Source organism: Balearica regulorum, chromosome 5, assembly GCF_011004875.1.
Source record: "Balearica regulorum gibbericeps isolate bBalReg1 chromosome 5, bBalReg1.pri, whole genome shotgun sequence".
NCBI lineage: Eukaryota > Metazoa > Chordata > Aves > Gruiformes > Gruidae > Balearica > Balearica regulorum.
The window spans coordinates 43,622,258-43,644,490 of NC_046188.1; the positions used below are offsets into that span (position 1 = coordinate 43,622,258).

The following is a 22,233-nucleotide window of genomic DNA, read 5'->3' on the forward strand; positions in this document are numbered from 1 at the left end:
ACAGAGTCTAGAGGAGCCAGCACAGGAGCGCAGCAGCTGCCGGCAGGTGCTCAGACAGCAAGGGAAGCATCCCTCACCGCAGAGTGGTAACACGGGGGCATGCATTCCTTTATCCAGAACAGCCGGATACTGCACCCCTCTTCTGCTTTGAGAGGTCAGCAAGACAGACCACTCTCTGCTTGCCTAAGATAGACAGTGCTGCATCTCTACATACCTTTTTAAGCGGGATAGGAGAAACGCTCCTCTTTCTCCCTACTGCAGTACTCGAATGATGGGAAACGCAGAAGTGCTTGCTCATCTCCAGACTGGTTAAAAGGCGATTTGCAACCAAGACTCCCAAATGCTCCTCCCTGTTTCCCAATTTTGGACTTCCAACTAAAAGACTGAGCCCTGCCTTCCTCCTGGGAAGGGGGTGGTCATCACCTGACATTTGTAAGCTACCTTGAGCTTTTGAGTGGGATGTACCTATCCCAAGACCAAACACAGAGACAACCATCACACAAATGAAGACAGTAGGTCAAGCAAGGGTTTGTCATATTTTAATGACATTGATCTTTGGTGTTTCCCTCGTTAGCACTCACGCTCTCCCCGTCCTTCCTCCACAAGCCTGCTAGGGATGGAGAGTTACAAACGAAAAGGAAAATCACATTTGAGACTAAAAACAAAATATCAGAGCCTTGATTTCTCCACTAGAAACTACATGTACAAGGTCAAGATTTCACATGCAACACCTTACATCACAGACCCATACCTCACACCCTGGCCTGGAGCTGAAAGACATTTCCTGCCCCCTGCCAAGGAGGTGCAGCTCAGTCCTGGCACCATGAAACCACTGGGATGGCTCATTCACGTTAACATTGGCACAGCTTAGAACATCCTTGCATGAACTGCATCCTGGCTAGAAAGCAGTAGCCCCTGTCCCTCTACCCATCTATATAGCAGCTCTGCTTAGGTTCCTGCCAAGTACTAAACTAACTCTAAAAAGGAAAGATCCCCACCTGTGAGCAGATCCTGAGCCATGCAGGTTTTGGCAAAGCCCAGTTCCTCCCAGAAAAGACCACAGCGCAGGCAGGATGGGTGTCTGAACACCACACTCTGAGGGGGCACCAGTGCTGTGCCATGGAGTGGGACTGTGGCCTGGAAGACTCCTCCACCCCAGCAACAGCGCTGGAGCATCACGCCCAGGTTTGCCCGGTTGGACTGCCTGTCTCCAGAAGGATGCTGCAGGCCCCCTTCCCTTTCTTCACTCTACTGATCAGCCCCTGGGCATAAAAGTGCAGGAAAGAGGACAGGAAAGAAGCTTTACAAAGGATGACACTGACCGAATTGCAGGGTTAGGGCTGAGCTCAGGGGATCCCATAGGGCTTTAAAAATCTGCATGATGTGCAGCCAGTATGGTTCATATTCCTGTTAACTCTTCAGCAGTGGGAATGTTGGAAGTTAAGTTCACTTTCTTCCCCATGGCCTCCCTTACAGTTCCTTATCCCTTCCCACTCACCCAGGATAGAGAAGCCCTCAGAAATGCCAGCATCCTGTCAGAGCCACACGTCCCTACTCTTCCAGCTCCTGGCCAGCTGTGAGGTACAGGTCTCTGCTGAGCAGTACAAGGGTAGCACCAACACAAAACTCAATCTCTACCTGTTCCGTGACTCCTCACTGGTGCTGTCATTACTATAGAAGTTGGTACTGTCAGGAAGATGGTTATTATTAGTTAGGTCACTGTATTCAATTGGTCCCTCAGTGTCCATGGAGGACTGAGCCTGCTCTGGCAGGTCCAGATCACCAGCGCTTTGTCCTTCACTCCTGCCAGGGGCTGTCCGCGGGCTCAGGCCATGCTCTGACAGCTGCATAGACTCTGAAAGGAGCCGTCCCTCCAGCTCAGCTGCCAGCTGCTGTGAGGTGGACTGCTGTGCTGATGTGCCCTCAACTCCGGCAGACTCTGCACCAGTCTGAGAGCTGCGGTGGATCCGGTGGCTCACAATGATGTTGTTGCCAAAGCCGCCCATGGACGCCATGGTGGTGCTCTGCTCCCGCTGGACCACGGCAGTCATGCCACCTTCTGCCATCAGCCTTTGGATCCTACTCAGGGCGTCCTCCCCACTGGCCCCATACTCTGGACCTTCACCTGCAAGAGAAAGCAGAAGCAACTTTGGTGCACAGGCAAACTACAACACAAAGAGAAAGCGTGCTGGGTAGATGCATCACGCAGTGCGCATGTGCTGGGACGCAAGATGGTTTTGTTCCAGAGGGAGCCCAATATTTTATTTCTGTAACTTTCAGTGAAGTGCCAAACAAATGCACTGAACTCTGCAAGAACATCTTGGCCACTCCCACAGGTATCCCTCACAGACTTGCACATCCAAACCTTGGAGAAGCAGCTCTTATCTAGCCATGCAGGTGAGGAAAAAAGAGGAGTCAAAGAGGCAGCATGTTTTCTCACAGCTGCACAGACAGTCCCACAGGGGCAGGAACAAAAACTTCAGTTTGCACTGCAATAAATCAAACATTTCGCCATGGTGTTAAACAGTCCTGTGACCTTTCCTGCTTCGTCTGTTTGAGAACACTCCAAGGCAGATGACATGATGGAAATTTCTCCAGTATCAGGGAGAACATAGGCAGCTGGCCAAGAGCAGACAGCAGCTAAAGAACATGGTCTGTGCTTCCACATCACCTACAATCAAAGAAAGATCAAGTGTGGAGGTTCCTGCTCCCCTTGATGGTATCTTCTGAGGAATGCAAAAACCATCTTTTAAGATCTAGAGTCTTTGTCTACTCTATCTCCAAGCCTTCCCTTCATAGTCAGGCTGTACCGAGCTCTGAGGGAACCACTGTCAGATGCCTTGGCTGCTGAAGATTACTTTTGAAGAACAAAATCTCACAGTGAAATAGTCCACGTAGGAGATTAAATACCCATGGCAGGAAAGTCCAGCCCAGTTCTGTTTCCCAGCATCCTCCTTTTGCTACAAACCCTACCCGGACTGTTTGGGGAAAACAATCTGTAATCATAAACTGCTAGAATCATTCCACAGTGGGATCCTGATGATTCTTATTAAAGAGATAAATCTCACTCCCAGCTCCACGAAGCTATCGCAGTGCTGATTAGAGGAGAGGAGAAAGCCATGAGCTCTCCTGGCACCAAGGAAATGAACACAAATGTCAACAAGGCTAGATGTAGGCAGGAGTTAAAACACAATAAAAACCAAAATGGTACGCTGACTAGGAAGACAAAACCGCCTGGCGCTTTGGGGTGGAGATCATGTATTCAACATGAGAGCTGGGGTATTCAGCACAGTCTACATCATGCCATTGTAGAGGTTATTTTTTAAAAAAGCAAGACAGTTAAAGCTGTTAAGATGTTGTGCAGTCTGTCAGTGACAGCTTATTGCCTTTCCTTGTGGGCTCAGTGGTACTTGCATCAAACACCACCAGCTTCCTCCACCACAGGGTATGGCTAATTTCATCTTCAAGCAATTCTACTGACCTACTGCCCTGCTGTAGAAATATTATGGACATTAAGGGCAAATTTAATCCTCACAAGTAAAATAAGTCCCTTTCTGCTAGGAATGTAGTAAGCCTGCTATATCCACTATACACACAACAATTACACAGCTCCTTGGTTAAAGCATCAGTGAGACCACAGAGACACCTGTAACCACATGACAATCTGAAGCAGAGCCTAGAGGAGTGAGCAAGAATACCTCCTGGGCAGAGCCCGACCCACAACTCTAGCAGAGAAATCCTGTTCAGGATGTGGCTGATGCATGAACCAGGATGTGGTTGACGCACGAACTAGGGATCTGGCTGACCAGTATGGAAGACTGAGAGCAGAGGCAGCTATTAGACTGGAGACTTCAGCATGAAAAACACGCATACCAGGGGATACTGAAGCATTAATCATGAGCAGAAGTAAGTGGAAGGTTTGAGAGGCATGGTTTTGGATTCAGTCATTGCTTCCTCCTGAGGGCAGTTGTAAACACCTGGCCAGGCCAGAGAGGAAGCTTGGGAAAGCCAAGATGTGCAACCTGGCTTAGAGACATGCTGGTCAGCCCTGTTTACACAAATCCCAAACCAGCAGGGACTGTACTCCTGACAGATCACTTACTACAAACTAGACAAATACAGGAGCATTGGAATAGCGAGTTAGCAAGCATCCCCAGCCAATGCTCCTCAGCATTACAAACGTGCTTCACCAGAGAAGCCCATGCAGGCAGGGCACACCACAGCACCCCCTGCTCTTCCCTGCCCCTTAACTACCAGGTGCCATGGCTGAATTTCCAGTTGAGGCAGCTGCTTGCTCAGAAAACAGGCAAGGGCTGATGCCACAGCAGAAAACAGCAAGTCACGAGCCTTCAGCTCATGAGCACAGAGATACAGCAGCGCTGGAAATTCCGAAAGACTGCCCGTCAAGGGCCAGAAGTGAGCCTCACCATTCGAGAAGCCAACGAGCACCTCTGCCTTCCTTTCCCCCACTCAGGTTTCAACAATGGCTTTGGCTGACTGGTTCAGAGCAAAGCTTCCTGCGCGATTTGCCTTGAGTGCAGCACAGACTCACATACAGCCCGTTTCTACTGCCTGGTGACTCCCACACATGTTCTTTCACCAGGCTGCCAATGCAGACTACATTAGTACTCAATGCAAGTGAAATAAGCTAACTTCCATTTGGTGGAGGTTCAGAACGTACACACAGGCACTTACCCAAAACAGCAGCAATGCCATAAACCCCACACCTCAGATTGCTAGAAGTTTCAACTTGCTGCAGTGGCCAAACCCCCATTCCCTGCACCACCAGCTGAACCCAGGACAGAGAGAAAACCCATGCTTGTGACACTTTTTTCAGACTCCAAAGGCTTTAGGCATATCCAGAGCGAGAACCTGAGCTTGTGCAGGAATAGGCTAAGTGACAGCACTTCTAACTCTCCACATGGAGAGGGCAATTCCTCTTCTCTCATTTTATGCTCAAAACTACCTTCTGATATCCTAGGCTCTGTAAAATCCTTTATCTTAAGCTCTCATTCTCTAGAAACAGAAAAACCTTACAGAGCACTACAGACAAAAATCTAGAAAACTGAGCTAACCAGCTCCAGTGTATGAAGCACCAGTGTAAGCATAACATCTGCCAATTTATCCTCCATCTAGGCTGTCCCTGTATCACAATCCATCACAGAGCAGGAAACAGTCTTGAGACACAGTCTCCATCTTCTTCTGGACAGGGACACGAATTCTGTGCCTGACAGGACAGAAAAACATCACCCACGGTTCCCTTCTGCAATACAAGTATTAGTGTTGTGTTCACAGTGCTGCGTCCCTACAAACTTTTTCTACTCTAACCAAAGTGACCTTTCCAGAGGTTCAAAACCCCATGTATCCCAAACACAGACACAAAACATCACTCTTGAGAGTAATTATCCCAAAGACCAGGGTATTTCTGTCAATCCAGCTGACTGGTTCCAACATTTAACAAAATACTCCCTAGCTAATGCATCTGTCTTTAGAAGTCCTCTGCCATGCTATTGCAGCAAGACAAGGGTTCGACGCAGAAGACTACAAAGGCAAAACATCTGGCAATCTTTCAATGGAGCTGGGCATGTGGCAGGAGCACTTCCACTCCTAAATGGTCTCTGACATACTTATGGGGAGTACAGCTTGTTTATCTCTAGGCACACACGTGATAAAGAGCAAAGCCCACAGAAGCAAGGATGAGATCAGGTTCCTCTGTGGCTGTGCGATACGCTGACATTGCTCTTGACTTTTTCCCTATTGTCGGCTTTCCTCTTTCTAAAACCAGCAGTAGTTAGTAGCCCAGCTTGCAAACAAAGCTTTAAAATTAGAACTAAGAGTAAGCACTGCAGACATATCTGAGTCTTCAGAGAACATGGAATAATAGCTCTGAGGTGTGAGCTGACCCACTAATTCAGATGCTCAAAGATAAAAATACCAGCATTTTAAAATGAATTCACTCCTTGCATAAGAATAGGAAAGGGAGGGTCACAGCACAGCATAACCAGCTATGAATAATCACATCTCCCTTAGTGCCAGAAGAAATACTACCAGTTACTTTTCTCCCCAACCAAGCTGAGAAGCATGTTCACACTTCCTTTCAGAGGTAGATAATCCAAACAACTCCACAGAACTCAGAAAAGACACAACTGCTTTGACTTAGAACAAATTTCTTAGCAGTATCTCACCGTGGTGATTTGTATGAGTGAAATTTATTTTTGTAATGAGAGTTTAAAAGTAGCCCCCATAATTTAATCCCAAGAGAGCCAGGTACTTGGAGTAGCGCACACTGTAAAGGCTTGCGTAGTATGTGCTTCTAGAACCTGATTCTCTTTTTTAGGTAGTGCTTTTCAGAGAGCTTTAAAGAGAAACCAAAATTTGCAGTTCTATAGGACATATGACGCACATTTTACAGATGGACGGGCAGATGAAAGGCTAAGGGAGCTACCCACGTTCCTACTTGGAGAACGAGACACAGATCTGGAAGCTGATCCCTGGTTCCCATTTCCACACTAATCGCACAAAAGTCACCTCACATCTGACAATAGCATTGCAAGAACGTGTTTAGCTAACGTAAAACAACATGTTTCTTTTTAGCATTCATAAGGCTCGGCTGGGGACAGGGTATTCCCACCCATGCAGCCCCCCGACACACATTCCTCGTGTCTCAGATTAAATAAATTACGCAGGCACATCGGCTCTGCTTATAAGTGCTCCTTAGGCATCCTCAGGATGCTTTGCTTATACCAGGGAAGTTTCAGTTGCATACGCTGGCTTTTCACTACTAAGAGTTTGAACAGACTGAATCCCGCAAACCCAAGCCTTCATTTTACAACCCTTTTCCCTCTCAAAAGTATCTGCTGCAACCTCTGAAAGCAGTTGGACACGATGGAAATTTGTACTAGCTGGTGAGAAACACTTCAACCAAACATGTTAAGAACTGTGTATGGCATGACAGTAGTCAATATGTTGCTCCCCCAAAGACAGGCAAAGTAGCAATCGAATGACAGCAAGTCTTCCAATGACTACAATTTCAGTAGTCCATACCATGTGCCTACTTGCACAATGAGCATTGAGCTAGCTATCTGAATTTTAAGCCCCAAAGACAATGCAGATGATAGGAATTGAGATGACAATTGCCTTTCAGTTATTTCCATCAAGGTTTTTTTGAGTATGGGTTATTTTTTTCTTTTAAACAACCAGATAGCCAGGTCAATAGCCAGGGGACAGAATGGGAGTGCAAGCAAGTGTCCTGCAGCTCTGCAAAGGTCCCTTTTCCTCAGCCTGCAGCACCTTTTGCACAGTTGCAGCCCCTGACAGTTACTGCCACTTGCACCCTACTTCACAGATCCAGCAGCCTGACCCAGTCTGGACTGGGAATTACAATTTCTAAAGGTTAAAGCTTTGGGCCATTAAATATCATTAGGAATTTTTGTTGGTTTTTAAGTGAGATTTAATTTGCCAGTTGAATACAGATCCCTCCCCCGTCATGCCTGTCCATTTGCAAGGAAAAGCACAGTATAACTCCCAACAGATTGTTTCTAATTAAGAGTGCCTCAAAGTTACAACTCCATCACTATTTCCACTATGTCTGTCAGCTTAAAAGAAAGTAGGAGACAGCTGAAGGACTGTTTTAGGCATTTCTTGGTGCATCCCCTAGTTTTCTCTCAACTCTAACTTCCTTTGGTTTGTGCGCGGCTTGGGAGCAGAGTTCACAAGGCAGCTATCAACTGCTGCAAAACAAAAAGATACAGACGTTAGAGGAATTCACTTCTAATAAAGTCATCATATACTCATTCCTCCAAAGGAGGTAGAAAGATAATCAGAACAGCAAAGTCCCCGCAGAGCTTTGCATGAGAAAAGGAAACTATTTATACCCGCACAGAGCTTAATTAGATTTCTGATGCAATTCTGCATACTTTTTTTTTTTTTGTAGTACAGTAAGCACATATCTAGAAGAAATGCCCTGAGCTAGAATCCTGGTAACAGCAGGGATGACAGGACATAAGACAGAAACCCACTCTTGGGGGTAGCACTAGCCTTTTTCTTTCTTTTTTTTTTTGTGTAAAACATTCAAGTGGTTTTTGTTTTCTTTTGGTTCCCTCCACCCCTCATGATGAGGTGATAACTAAAACACTTTCCTTTACATTACTCAGAATCACATCTGATTTATCCATTCTGCTGCTGATAATACTGCTAAGCCTTTACATAGTGATTTACATCTTCAAAGCCCCATACAAAACACTAATTAATCTTCACAGCCCCTGGTGTACTGTACTATGGGGAAGATTTATTCCCATTTGGTAGATGATTAATAATTTGCCCTAGGTCACACACCAAGTTAGTGGTAGCACATTTCTTCCTCTTTTCTCTTCTCTTTGTGTGCCTGACATCTAGATCCTGCTATTGGGAAACACTGTTTCCCTTTCAACAAAGACTTATGTTAGATACAGTGGGCAAATTAACCATCAGAAAAGCAGCACAGCATCTAATCTAGCCTGCCTGAACACACTGGACGGGCATCACAAGAATTTATGATGCTGGAAAAACAGAAACTCTAACGTCACAATCAGGGCAATGGTGCTTAAGCATAATGTGAAGCACAAAGACTCTTGGATGAACCAGGCCACTGGTGCCACAAAAGTCCCTGGCTAACTGGCTGAGGTGCTGGTAACAGTAGCTGAAAATCTGTCTTTCTGCTTCATGATAGGTCCTTGTACTATTCTTCTGTCATGGACTAGTTGGTGTTTTGGATCCTACATGCTTCTGATAGTTCATGTTTTGACAGATCCCTGTTTTTAGCTACTCTTGAGCTAGGAATTTCCACCAAGGATGCAACTGGCATAAGAACTGATCAACTACAGGGTAAGACCGCTTGGCTCATCTCCAGTGTGTGCATCTGTACTGGAATAACTCCTTTGTTCTAAAGATCCTTATACAGGAGACAGGAGTGTCACAGCTGATTTTGCAGGCGAGGCCACTTGCAAGGGGACATGCAATAAGTCAGCATCTGAGCCAGAAATCACACCAGATGTGGAACTCGTCAATATTCTTCCAAGCAAGAAAGGGAGACAAAGAGAAGTCTCTGTCCTAAGGCTTCTTGTCTGCACTCCTTTTCTTCCAAATGCTACATGTTTTGCTTCTTTGTAGAGATACCCTGCCCAAGGCAGTGGTAAAGGACAAACCTTCCCCATCTAATTAATGGTCTAGTTAAAAACCATGATCTCGATCTGAAAATTGAAAGGTTAATTAGAAGAACGAGATAATGAAACCTTCAGATGATTGCAGAACAGCAGCAGAGAGAAGGAGTACTGGAGAACTCTACTGGTTTAACAGAGCACAGAAAGACCCCCAAGCCTGCAGCATCAGCCATGATGCAACATGCATGCAAGCTTTGATGCAAGAAGGTCCCATACTGTACCCTGTTCTCAGTCTGCATACCACACTCAGTGGAACAACCAGTTCCCACAAGTTCAGCGTTTGTCCAGCCATCCTACGCTCCAGCCTTATTCACACGCCCTCAACTGTACTAACCTTCCAGAGAGGTTAATCTCAGCTCCGCTGAGATAAGTGGATGGGAAATCCCAGAGGTCAGGAATTTGCCACTTAACTTTGAACAGAAGAGTCGAGATCAGAGACACGCAAAGCCTTATCACACACGCTGGATGCTGCACAACAGGCATTGTGTAAGAGTCACATGCCAAAAAGCATCTTTCAGAGTGACAGAGCACAAGTAAGCACACAGGTACAAACAGGCATGTCATGGGCTGCTTCCCAAAGCCAAGTGGGTTCATCATGAACCAACAACTTCAAAACTGTTTCTTTGATTTTCTGTCTTTCCTATGCATATACTGTCCAACTCCTTCCTAGCGAAGCCTTCAGAGTTGAAATCAAGCACAATGATACACTGTAAAGACAAGAAGCCTGGAAAAAATCATCATGCTTTTCAAAAGATCAGTGACTTTATCATCATATAGGAATTGCACATCAGCTGCTTCCAGCTCTTTACATGTTGGTAAGTTTTCCTGGACTGGAAAACACTAGAGACGTTTTTGAATAGCTGAGCTGGACACTCATCACACAGCCTTCATTGATCAGACTAAACAGACTACTCATACCTGCTTTGTGAGAAGCGATTTACAGTATTTTATTTTGTATCCAGAAGCTGAGCAGGTTTTACATGCAGAGGTTGAAGGACCAAGCTAACTATAATGCAGAGGCAGAAAGGATAATTCTTAACAGTTTGCAGACTTACCAATGGTTAGAGTTCAGGAGATTTGTGAGGACTTCTGTAGAATCAGTACAGCTGATTCTACAAAGATACAATGGTCTGCAGAAAAGCTCATTTTGTCCTCTAAAAGCATGTGAAAAAGACAACTTCTCTATTCATATGAGCAGAAATTCACTCTCCTGACCATCTTGGCCTGGCTACAGGCAAATTAGACTGGAGAAATCTTTGCTGAAGAGATAAAAGGAGTGTCCAAATGTACTGACAGGATGTGGAACCTATGTAGAAACTCCTCATTCACCAGGTACGCTCCGTCAGATAAATCATTGCTTGAGCTCCTACCTTCCCCAGTCCCTGCAGAGGCGGATTCCTGCTCCTGTACCTCCCTCTCTGTCTGAGTCTCGGCATTCTGCAGCTGAGGCGCCAAGGTCTGGGTACCCTGCGAAGTCACAGAGGTGGGGGGGTTTCGGGGTTGCAGGCCTATGGCATTCATCAGGCCCATGTCCCTGTCTGTCCTCCATGTGGCTCTGCTGGTTCTGAAAAGAGAGAAAAACAAGTAAGACCAGGAGCATTGGAGGCAACGTGCCCCAGCAAGATCGAAGAATCCGTTTGAGCCTCTTCTTGCCTCCACTCCAGCCAGGCACCTGCTAGCCCCTATGCAGATGAGGCTGGAGGGACTTGTGACCTGCACTTATTTAGACACACAGAGATGCTCCTCTCCAGCCTCAGCTGTCTGGTCTCTTGAGTTTTAAGCCAACAGAGTCTTACAATCCACTCACCCTTCCACAGAAGCAGCGTGTCTGACAGGCATAGATAGATACCCCTGCAGCATCACTAAGTCTGCAGAACAACTCCGTCTCAGGGTCACAGAATTGAGTAGGGAACACAACATGCAGCGCAGGACCATAAACACACAGACAACCTCCCTCTGCACGTCAGCAGGGCGGTTTTAACTCCCAAGGACGCAGCCCATATCCCTTCCCTCCTCTGGACCTCCTAGTTTGTCAGCATCACACATGAATGCACTCCAGCAGGCATTTCTGCCCATTCCAGTTGGACAAGACAACTTCTCTGTTCTCAAAAGCAAACGACAGGAATCACCTCAAGGCTCATTAGCTTCTCAGAATCGAACAGTTGCTACAAGAGCTGAATCTTGACAATGCTTGGATGCTCTTTCCAAAACTGACCTCTGGCTGTAAGTGCTGGGAATGGTAAAGAGATTCTAGGAAATATTTCCTCATTCACAACCTTTTTTCATAAGTTTTTGAAAGCTGCCACACTTTTCTTCCTCTCTGAGCTAGTTCATTCTTGAGCAGTATTTCCGCCTTCAAGCTGCTCCTAAGCCCATCATGCAAGACTGATACGTGCTGTCAAAAAATGTGAGTAGTAGCAATATCTACTCACATGGCAGAGTAAAGAATCTCTACTGCTTGTTTTTCACCCTCAATCAGACCAAGGCTGTAGGACAGCGCAGACATTGCCCTGTACACTAGCTCATAACTTCCTTGGGATCCTAGAGCTCACAATTCAGAAATAAGACTGTCACCCTCTTGCTGAGAACAGCTGGCTTACAGAGAAGTACTCGTCACTGGGGCAAGAAGCAAGGGACTGCAGCATCACCCTTGCGTTTAGAATAACTAATGTGTGCATCACCGGACAGACTGGATGAAGCAGCCAATAGGGCTGTCAAGGGATTTAGCTTTATTTTTAGAGTTTATAGCTGAGAAACAACTATCCCATGACCAGAAACTAAAGGGATGAAAATCAGTCACCAGGACCGCCCAATGGATTTGCACTCATCTCTGTGAACGACCCCCATCCTTCAGTTATCCTCCAAAGGCCATTTACTTTGCAGGTTTTTGATACATCAAGCCCCACATGTTCCTCCCGCAGCTTGCAACAGTTGTTACTGAGGCCACGGATGACACATGTATTTCACTATCACTGGCAGCACTTTGGGGCACTGAATGTCACCGGCTGGAAGCAGACCAGGTGACCCAATTAGGCAGTGTCAAAGGGGGGAAAACTTGCATATTTAAAGCTGCCAGTGCTAAGAGAACAAAGAAGAAGAAGTGGTGCCATCAGATGTAACAAAAGCAGCAGAAAGGGTCAAGTCTCTCTAACCCACACCCAGGAGACTCACCCAGGCCGCTCAGTGCTCCTGCTGCTGGAATGCACAGTGAAGACGTTCTCATTCAGCTGGTCCCAGTGGTACTCAACTCCAGAGTTTAAGGCCCTTGAAACACCAAAGAAGGAAAAGAAATATTAGCATGACAGGGCACTATTCCAGCCAGCACACATTATATCCCCACACCACCAAGGACAGTGTTGATTCCTGCCCTACGGAAACTGCAGATCTAGCTCAGTTCACATTTCTGTTAAAAGGGCTCATCACCATAAACAGCATTGCAAACATGGAGGGCTGTATTACCCACATTGCTCTGGAATATTCCATTCATTGCAGTTCAACATTAGCACTAAGGCACAGCAACAGAAGCAGAGAGATCTTCAGGAAATGAAGACATACAACTGTGTGTATAAAATCAGGTTATCCTAACTTCAAGTGACTAAACAAAGAATTGGAATGGGAAGGCCAATTCTCTCTGTGGTGCCTGCCTGCATTTCCTGGACTAGGTAATGCTAAGTAAAACACTTAGTTTCTTTGCAAATGGTTCTCATTCTACCTATAAATAAATCTCTATACAGCCCTCTCACTGATAGTCACTGTGGAGCAAGGGCAGATGTAGAGGATATTTTCATAAGTTTTCACAAAAGAGTTGGTACTGGATCAACTACATGTGTGTCTGAAAAGTCCAAAACTTGAATTTTACAGATAACGCTACTAAGTTTAACAGAACAGCCAATGCTCTGGCAACCTTTCACAGTGCATTTCCCAGATACATGAAGCCAGGGCTGGCTAATCACTTCGCAAGAACAGGCAAGGTTAACAGTGTATAGCTGCTAATCATCATGTCATTTCTGAAGACTACGGGCAATTGCAGAAACTAAACCACCATAACCATAACGCTGTGTCTCCCGCTGCTTCTAAGGCCCAACGGCTCTTAAACTGGAAGAGGATAAGAGCGAATCCAGCTTACTCTGTGCCGTACAGGAATGTCAGAGGACAGGCACACGCTGTGCAGTCCAAGGCAGTATGGAGATCTCCCACCTATGGCTGTGTCCCACCTCCAGAAGCACTACTGGGCTGCATTACCACAGGAGAGAGAGTCTCTCTACAGTGTTTTGCCACGCCATGCTGTTGCACCAGCTCCCTGTGAGCTGGCCTGGAGGTTTCCACATGGTGCTGTGTACTATGGCTGCTGGACTGCAGACACCTGATGCTGCTGCTAGGTGGAGAGTTAACAGTGCTGTGCAGTGGTCACCACAAGGCAAGTAAAAGAAAAAAGAAAAAAAGAGAAATTAAAAAAAAAGAAAAAAGGTCCTGTGCGGACAGAAGGGAATTGCATCTGAAGAGCTGGACTTGCATCACACAGCAGGCAGTCTCAGAGCATGAACTAAGTGTGGTCTCATAATCTCAAGGAAGGATTCAGAGCAAGTAGTTGGTAGCTGGTTATGGCTCAGGCACAAACATGGTGTTTTGCATACATACAAAAGCTGTTGTCCCCGTAATGAGATGCCTCAGCAGAACTGGCAAGAACTCCAGCTTAGAGGACACTGCAGGCCAGACATGCTGCGATGGGAGAGCTGTGTGCTGGAGGCCTGGGGCTAGACTGCTGGGGTGACAGCACCCCACGTCAGGACCAAGGGCTGAAAGCTGGAGAAAATTAGGTCAGCAAAACCATGCATGGAGTCTACAGGAAGTAATCAGTCATCACTTTTTTTTTTTTTTGGTGCGCTGAGCTAGCCCTGCGCTGCATTACACCCCATGAAAGCAGCTACTGGGGAGATGCTGATTTACAAAGGCTTCAAAGTTTATTGACAGATGGTAACCTGTCACTAAAACCGTGCCAGTCCCTCTGGCTGCTCCATCCCCTGCCTAATATTCTGAGGCTTAGCTGTCGCACTTTGCTCTCTGCAAAGTAGCACACTCCCTAGGCAAGCAAGACTTTCTGACCTGGTAGTCAAAATTTCCATAATAAGTCTAGTTTGCTTGGTATCTGCAGCTATTACACAACAGAGCTAAACCGACCCGTGCTCTTCTCCCCCTCCTTCCACACTTCTTCATGCTTTTCAAAGTACAGGCATAGTCCCCACAGCCACCTACATGACTGGTATTCCTCGCCAAGGTGTTCGGTGTGCTCAGCTTGTCTTTGCCAGCTTGCCAGCTCCCAAGACAATAAACCAGAAGACTGCAAAGCTTTCCCTAGGCCAAAATGTGAGTTGGCAATACTGTATTTCCTCTCTTCCTCCAAACACCGTGTTCTTACACTACACAGAAAGCTCAGCTCCTGCACACACCTCGTTGAGTCTGATTCATCTCGCCTCTACAAAAGCATCATGGTACCAAGCTGACATGCAGTACATCAGGTTAAAAACTCCCGTCCTTGCTCCCACCTATTCTGCAGAGGCTCACTACCATACAGTCGCGTTGTTGGACAGGAAAGTCTGTTCTAACTCCATGCTGTCAATTTGCACTTTTCCCTGGACAATGAAATCAACAGCCATTCCATTTAATACGTGACTTTGCACATTGGTTTTAAACACTGTCATTTATCAACTGAGTTTCACTGCCAGGGTCCTATTGGCTACTCATTTACTGCCAGAGAATGGAGGACCTGTAGCAGCTGGTGTCACTGCTCTTGTTGCTGAGGCTGGGAACGCTAATGAACAGGCTTAAGCCAAAGCCACTAGATTGGCCATGATGAGATCCTCAACACCACTTTAACATGGCTTTTTAGTCTGGACTGAGCGTGCCTCCCTGTGGGGCCAAAAAAGTGGCTCAGAACAAACAGTCAGCACTTGCTACTGCAGCAGCGAGCATCCTCACTGCTACCGTTCAGCAGACTCTTCCCTTGGCCAACTAACCAACTTACCCTCTCCCAACTCCACCTCTTGCAAAAGACTTCAAGCAATAAAGCCCTCAGCACGATCTTCGATCTCTTTTGCATGCATCTGCATCTCTCCGACCTGGAACCCACATCTGCCTCTCCACAGCCCTAAGACGAATATCCAGCTTTGATCCCCAAAGTCTTCCAGCCTTTGGATGACTGACTGAAGCTACAGAAGAGATGTTTCAGACTGCATCAAGGTACTGTGAGGAAAGCAAATATCTGAACTTAACAGAGGCAACTGGTTGAGCACTATCTTTTATACAAAGATCATCACTTCCCTTCTTAATAAGCAAAAATATCAAAGAAATGCTGCAATTGTATGGGTTAAGTGTCAGTTTTAAGGCCATGCCTGCATTAGAAACTCGATCACATAATTGCACCTTAAACCAACTTAAGTACACAACAAAGATGCGTGTGACAACCACAATTACCTTGGTTTAAATCAGATTTTCAATTAAGCTTAAAGATTTGCACTGGTTTAACCACACCTATTTAAAACAGTGCGATCTCCCTTTTCAGAAAGCCTAAAGGTTTTTTAACTCCCATTGCAAAATATTGCTTGAATTTTGTAAATTAGCAAGCCTTTCACAGTACGTTTCCCAGGAGATTTGCAAATCAAGGCCTGACTATTCATTTCACAGAAGCAGAGCTTACACTGGAGAAATGAATATTTTTCAGGTAATGTAAGCATTTAACTTTTGCTCCATCAAACTCTCAACATGGAAATGCTGGAAGCACTTTACATTTTCCAAGGCATAAGGCAGAAGTTCTGTGTACCACGGAGCATGTTGCTACTTGGATGTGGATGCAGTAAGGAGGACATTTGTTGCCCTGGGCTTCAGGGTGAAAAATTGCAATTCTTCACACTGCGTCAGTCATGGACAGTGAAGTCCACTTAGTCAAGTTCTTATTTTTTTCCTTTTTATGGCTGTCACTAAGCTCTCTAAGCCCTCCCTGGAAATTTCCATTAGCTTTGTTAAATGCAGAGCTGCTCACAGCCTGACTTTCCCAGCAGGGATCTGTTCCGAGATGGACTTTTCCTTCACGCCTGTGTCCAGCTCACATCATTAACGAGCTTGGAGAGGATGAAGGGCACAGACTTGCATGCTTTGCTGAAAGTCATATAAGGATTCAGAGTGGAGCCTGTTAAGTACCAAGAGCCAACAACTTAGGCAGCACAGCCTCTCCCTCTGCATGGAGGTATTGCCTACACAGCTCAGGTATGTCCCCCCTGAAGAAACTAGGGCCAAGCTCCAGCCATTAATGACAAAATTATTCATACATGACAAGAAAGCTGAAACAGAATTTACTGCATTGGCTTAACCAGTATTTGAAAAGTAAATCGACAAGGCACAGGTCAGCACAAACCGACTTAGACATCTGGGTAACCCCCCAGCTGGCATATCCAAAATCAGGAGTTGAGGAAGTTCCCCAACTCTGCCGTCATAATACAGCTCAGGAGCAAGATGGCAAGACAAAACCCCGTAATTTGCAAGTAGGGTATGCATGTCCAGGAAGACATAAAAAGCACTTACTGTTTTTTTCAACTTAAACCATCCCCAGTACTGAAAAAGGTAGCACCAATGGGCAAATGCACTGCTCTTCTTCAAATCCTGCCACATGGAAAGGCCCAACAGTAGCATACTTACCTGCTACAGCACTGAATTAAACTTTGATTAAGACATTGCTGCCTGCAAACCCATCTAAAAACATCAGCACAACCCCATCACTAGAATGAAGACTGCAAGCACAACATGGAGAAGGCTAGCTGCAAAGCGATGCCACGCAGCACGCAGCCAGGTGAATATCTGTTTTTCACGCTGCCAAGGTTCGCTTTCTCCACAACAGAAATTACTCTTAAAGCTGATTTCTCAAATATATTGTCTATTCACTAAGAGCAAGCATACAAAACCAGGTTAGTTTACAAAGGATTTGAACTTCCCAGGATGTGCTTTCGTCCCTTTGTGTAAACTTGTCATTCAAACTGTATCAAGGAAATGTAGAGTGAGCTACAGAGAGCAAGGTGACACTATGCTAAGGCACAGGAACCCATTGCCCTGACTTGGGAAGGAAGCAGCAGCACACGGTATCTCACACAATGCAATACTCAGCCAGATTCCAGATGCATCCTTGTCAGCAGCTCATTATCTCTTCTGCCAGCATGTGATGATCAGCACAGCAAGCCCATCCCTGGCTCCCATGATTAGCTAGGCAACGGTATTGTCAGTACAAGGCAAAGTTTGGCACTCCCAGCAGCTGCCGGGATAGGAAAACAATCATTTCTAACACCCTGCTTCATAAATATTTAGCTTTCTGTGCAGGCGATGAATCACGTGCAGAGACAAATCCAAGTCAAAACTGGCTGCAGTGCAAACTGTATGGAACCAGCAAATGGGATTCCTGGAGCAGCTCTGCTGGGCAGTAATCCCTTTTGACCAAAGAAGAGGTGGCAGCTTCACTGCCACTGGCCTATTTCAGAGCACCTCTTTGGCATACAGCCCACGTATGACCAGCCAGGAGAAGAGCATGAGACCGAGGTCCTAACAAGGTAAGTCGTACAGAACACAAGATCTGCGGTTTACGATTAACAACCACACAGACATTTAAGTGACGTATGAAATTATCCTATTCATCACATTCAGAGGAACAATGGAAAGATCACCCCTTCTCTGCAACTAGCAGCAGGTGCATTTCTGCTCCCTATACTGATACAGCCTGCTAATTTTCTAGAATCCTGCAAGCTTCACCTGCCTAGAAACCAGCAAACATACAGAAACACATCCTGACACCTACCTGAACTGCCAAAGGTGCTGCAGAAGCAGGACAGCAAGCAGCTTGGTGCAGCTGGTAGCCATGTGCCTGCTTCAGGGAGGATGCCAACTCAACTCAGAACACCATGCAAGATGACTGGCCCCGTTCATTTGATTGTGCGGTCCTGCCAGCTAGGTTACATATCAGGATTTCTGAGGAGGCTCTATTCAAACTCACATCATTTAAATGAGGTCAGCCTTACAAATTTGGAGGCATCAGTAGCTAATAACACTTTTCTGTCTCAACAGCGTGAATTTGCACAAGTTTGTTCTGCCCATCACTGGGCAACTAAAGCTGGATACAAGAAGACACATCTCTAAACCTCTAACAGTCATCTTCCCTGGGCAAAAATGTGACATCTCAGCTAAGAAAGAGAGTCATCAGTCAGCTAAGATGTTAGATACCTCAAAGAGAGAGAGACAGAGAGACAGAAAGCAAAGAGAGATTACAGAATGGTTTCTTCTGATCCACAGGGGCACTACAGCTAAAATCCAAGTGACTTCCAGGAGTCAGCAACTGTAACCTATCTACAGTTTGCGTGTGGCAGATGAGTAAAGTCATAGGCCAGGTTGGATGAGGCTTTGGGCAACCTGCTCTAGTGGAGGGTGTCCCTGCCCGTGGCAGGGGGGTTGGAACTAGATGATCTTTGAGGTCCCTTCCAACCCAAACCATTCTCTGATTCTACGATTCTATAAAATGAGTTGAAATGGAGGACGCATCAACAGAAACCGTAACAGGAATTTGTCTCACATTCCAAGGGAGAAAGTCTTAAATTAAGAATCAGTCTTCTAACACATTCAACAGGAGTGATAAATGGTAATTAAGCACCAAGACAATGACAGAGCACAACAAGAGAATTTTGTATAAAAGTCTGGATGTTTGATTATCTTGGGATCCAAGTACAAATACTGATGTTGAGAGCGCTGCCCTTAAGGGACACAAAGCTAGACAGCAAAACCTATGTTGAGAATAAGGATAAGAAAAGTCCCTCACAGACAGCCTTCATGCTAGTATCAATTCTCCTAATGAAATTCCACAACAGTTTTTTGAAAGCAGCTCCTGTGCTACTGATGTTGTAACTAGACATCAGCTACTTTGACATTTAGAAGGGATATATCCCAATTTGGAGGGGGCATATTGAGGCCATCATTAAATGCAAAATATTTTAATTAATGCATTTCTGTAAGCAGATGGACAAAACACTTGTGCAAGGAAGACCCAGAGTTAAGATTTGCTCCTACAATACTGGTAAGATTTTTTTTGGTGTATCATACAGTGCACTACACAGTAGTTTTAGCACTACTAAAAAAAAAGGCAAAAAAATAAAAAACATGTTTCTGTGAATAAGAACAAACCATCCAGGCCAAATAGCCTGGAGTAAACAAGGCAGAAATAGACCAAAAAATAATTTCCTGAGTTTTCAGTGATTTTCTTCCCAGTACTCCATGGTGTCCTTCACTTATCTGACTCCAACCACACCAAGCAGCATGCAGGGATCCTCTGGAAGGTAAATAACAGACTCCAGAATTTAAGTTCCTTAAATAAGAACAATTTAGCCTGGTATCACCTTAAATCAAGCTCTAAAGATGGATAACTTGCTTAATGTCCTCTAAAAACCAAAAGGCTTGTTAATTGCTTAAAGTGATTACAGGCACATTATACTCCAAATGAGCTTTGAACCCTCAGAATATCTTAAGCTGTTTATGATCCATCAGCTCTTCCAGTGGCTTAGACAATTTAGGATGTTAGGAGTCTTTGGGGGAGTGCAAATTGCATAAGCCTTCTAAGGCCTCAAACATCTGAAACTGCTACAAGTCTCGGAAGCCAAAGTCAGTCTTTAGTCGTCTCTGAACTTCCACTAGCATTTTAGCAGAAACTAACATTTATGTTGATTTAAAAGCGACTTCGAAGTAGGCTCGTTTTGTAGATCATATGCCAACAAACTAAACCAGGAAAACACATTTAGAATGGGAGAAATCAATTTCAAAATAAACTTTTAAAATTAGCAAGCATAGCAAATGCTTTTTTTTTTTTTTTTAAATAGAACATTGCGATGTGCACACATTAAGCTGCCAAGCTCCAGAACCAAGATCTTGGCTTGGTCTAATCTCAGTAAGATCCACAGAGCAAGCCAAGTTTTACATTTTTAATCTTCAGTAGCTTTGAAATTAGCCAACTAAAAAGTGTGCTGTTTAGCACACGGGGGAAACCTGCTCAAAAAGAAAAAAAAAGAAAAACTATCACCCCCCCCCAATTGACAATTATTACTCCCACAATTCAGTTTATAGACATTGAGTTGAGACCATTTACCTCACCCAGATAGCTTGAGAATTTAAAAAAGGGAAAGAAAACTAAGAAAAAATTGGCTGTTTTATTTGCTAGCTGGATTCACTACAGTCCTGTTGGAAAACACATGTATAAAGGACAACAAATGAAACTCCACAAATAAATTGGATCAAAGACCGGAAAACTAAAGATGATCTTATTGGAAAGCCAAGGGAGTAAATAACTGAACAAAGAAAGTCTAGTATAGACCTGCGGAGAGAAGAAAGGTTATAAGAAAGCAGGATGGACTGGTGCTGCCAAAGAGGGCAAAGACGTTCTAAAAATAAACATGAGAAAAATGGTACTAGAAGGAAAAATGTTCTACTCATCAGTGAGGCTAAGGACAAAAATCAATGACGACTCAAAGTGGACAAGATACTGAATTTTCTCTCTGAAGTCTCCACTTAAAAAATATCCAAGGATACTTAGGCAATTAGGGAGTAAGAAAAGGAGCTAGGCATAGCAGCTAGTTGAAATCATTAAGAAAATTTAAAAAAAAAATAATTAAGAACTTTTTTGAGCCATTCACATCTGATTTTTATTACCTTACAAAAAAACTGAGGAAGCAACAAAAGGCCAAAAAAGCCAACTTAGAGCATTCTTCAAAAAGAAAGCCATACTTAAATTGACAATTACTCTTTCCTAAGTGTAACTTTTATCCTTAAAGACAGTAATATAACAAAGAGAGAAAAGAAGATATATGAAAACAATGAAAGAGTGAGCCACATGCAGTAGGCAGTAAGTCAAATAATTGCTTGCATGAAATTTAATTGCTTTTGTAGACAGAATTAGAAAAAAGGTAAGGAAGAAAAGGCAGCAGGTGTGATCTGAATAGATATAAGTGAAGCATTTGGTAACTGTTCTTAAGAGTATGTGGCCATGCTCTTAGAAAGATTGCTACCCAATCTGAGAACCAGTAAGGACCTGCAGAAGCCCAGTGACACAGAACACAAACTGGTAAGTAGCAGGTCAAGTTTCTTTAACGCTGAGCTCTGTACCGAGTTCCCTTCCTCATGGTGGAAAATAAATGTCACTAACTAGTGAGTGCTTCAGTGTATCTTGAAGAATTGGGTGAGGGAAATGAACTTACTTATAACTGAAGACTTAAAGCAGCTCTCAAAATTTATCTCTAGGATTCATAGACATATTAAGTGGAATTTTATGAGGGCATCTTCCACCTAATGCCATCATTCATCCTGGATATCAAATTCACATACAGAAACGGAAATAGAAATGGAATAAAAAACAGTATCAGAATGGAGATACTGTTTCAAGCCTCCCTATTACCACTTCTCTTGCATCTGCAATGACTGAGCCTATTGGCACTCAGGGATACCTAAGGCTTCTCTGCACAATTTGGAAATAATTAATTTCAGATTTTTTTTAAATGCATGAATAACAAAATCAAACTGTAAGCTTTCAGGACACATCTTCAGCACAAAACTGGCCACCTTCCCCTTTTTTCAGTCCTTTTATCAATCAAAATCATCTTTTACCCTCATTTAGAAAATTCCATGTATCTTGTGTAAGCATTCGCTTACTTGGCTGTGGTCAAAGGCCAGGATGCAGATGCTGCCTTTCAAAAGGCCATCTTCAGGGAGGACTTGGACATAACCAGTATCTCTAGCCGCCCCAGTTAACAGTTGTGAGAGCATTTCTCTGTGCAGAGTTGCTAACATCCCTCCCTTACACATGAAGGAAGACAGCTCCTCCTTCTGTCTCTGTTTACTCCATCCTCCAGAAGCTATTCTTAAAAGGCAAACAATGCACCAGGGCTCACGCTGCTGGGGGGCATCATTGCTAGAGGCTGAAGAGCCTGACTAATGGAGCCAGCCAGCAGAGACACATGTCGCCACGCAG

General features: G+C 44.7%; 1 protein-coding gene across 4 annotated transcripts in view; it reads right to left on the minus strand.

Annotated features, from left to right (window-relative positions):
- Positions 1 to 523: 523 nt before the first annotated feature.
- The window catches only part of AMBRA1 (autophagy and beclin 1 regulator 1), a 141,196-nt gene continuing 119,486 nt past the window's right edge, over positions 524 to 22,233 (minus strand). For 3 of the 4 annotated variants that reach the window (XM_075754564.1, XM_075754566.1, XM_075754565.1), the window contains 3 exons: positions 12,369 to 12,461; positions 10,568 to 10,761; positions 524 to 2,125 (listed from right to left, as the gene is read on the minus strand). In XM_075754564.1, the coding sequence (XP_075610679.1) occupies positions 1,635 to 2,125; positions 10,568 to 10,761; positions 12,369 to 12,461 (778 nt within the window). In that variant the 3' untranslated portion in view covers positions 524 to 1,634. Of the gene's footprint in view, positions 2,126 to 10,567; positions 10,762 to 12,368; positions 12,462 to 22,233 lie in introns of those variants that run through there. The other variant, XR_012835716.1, reaches the window with a different exon arrangement.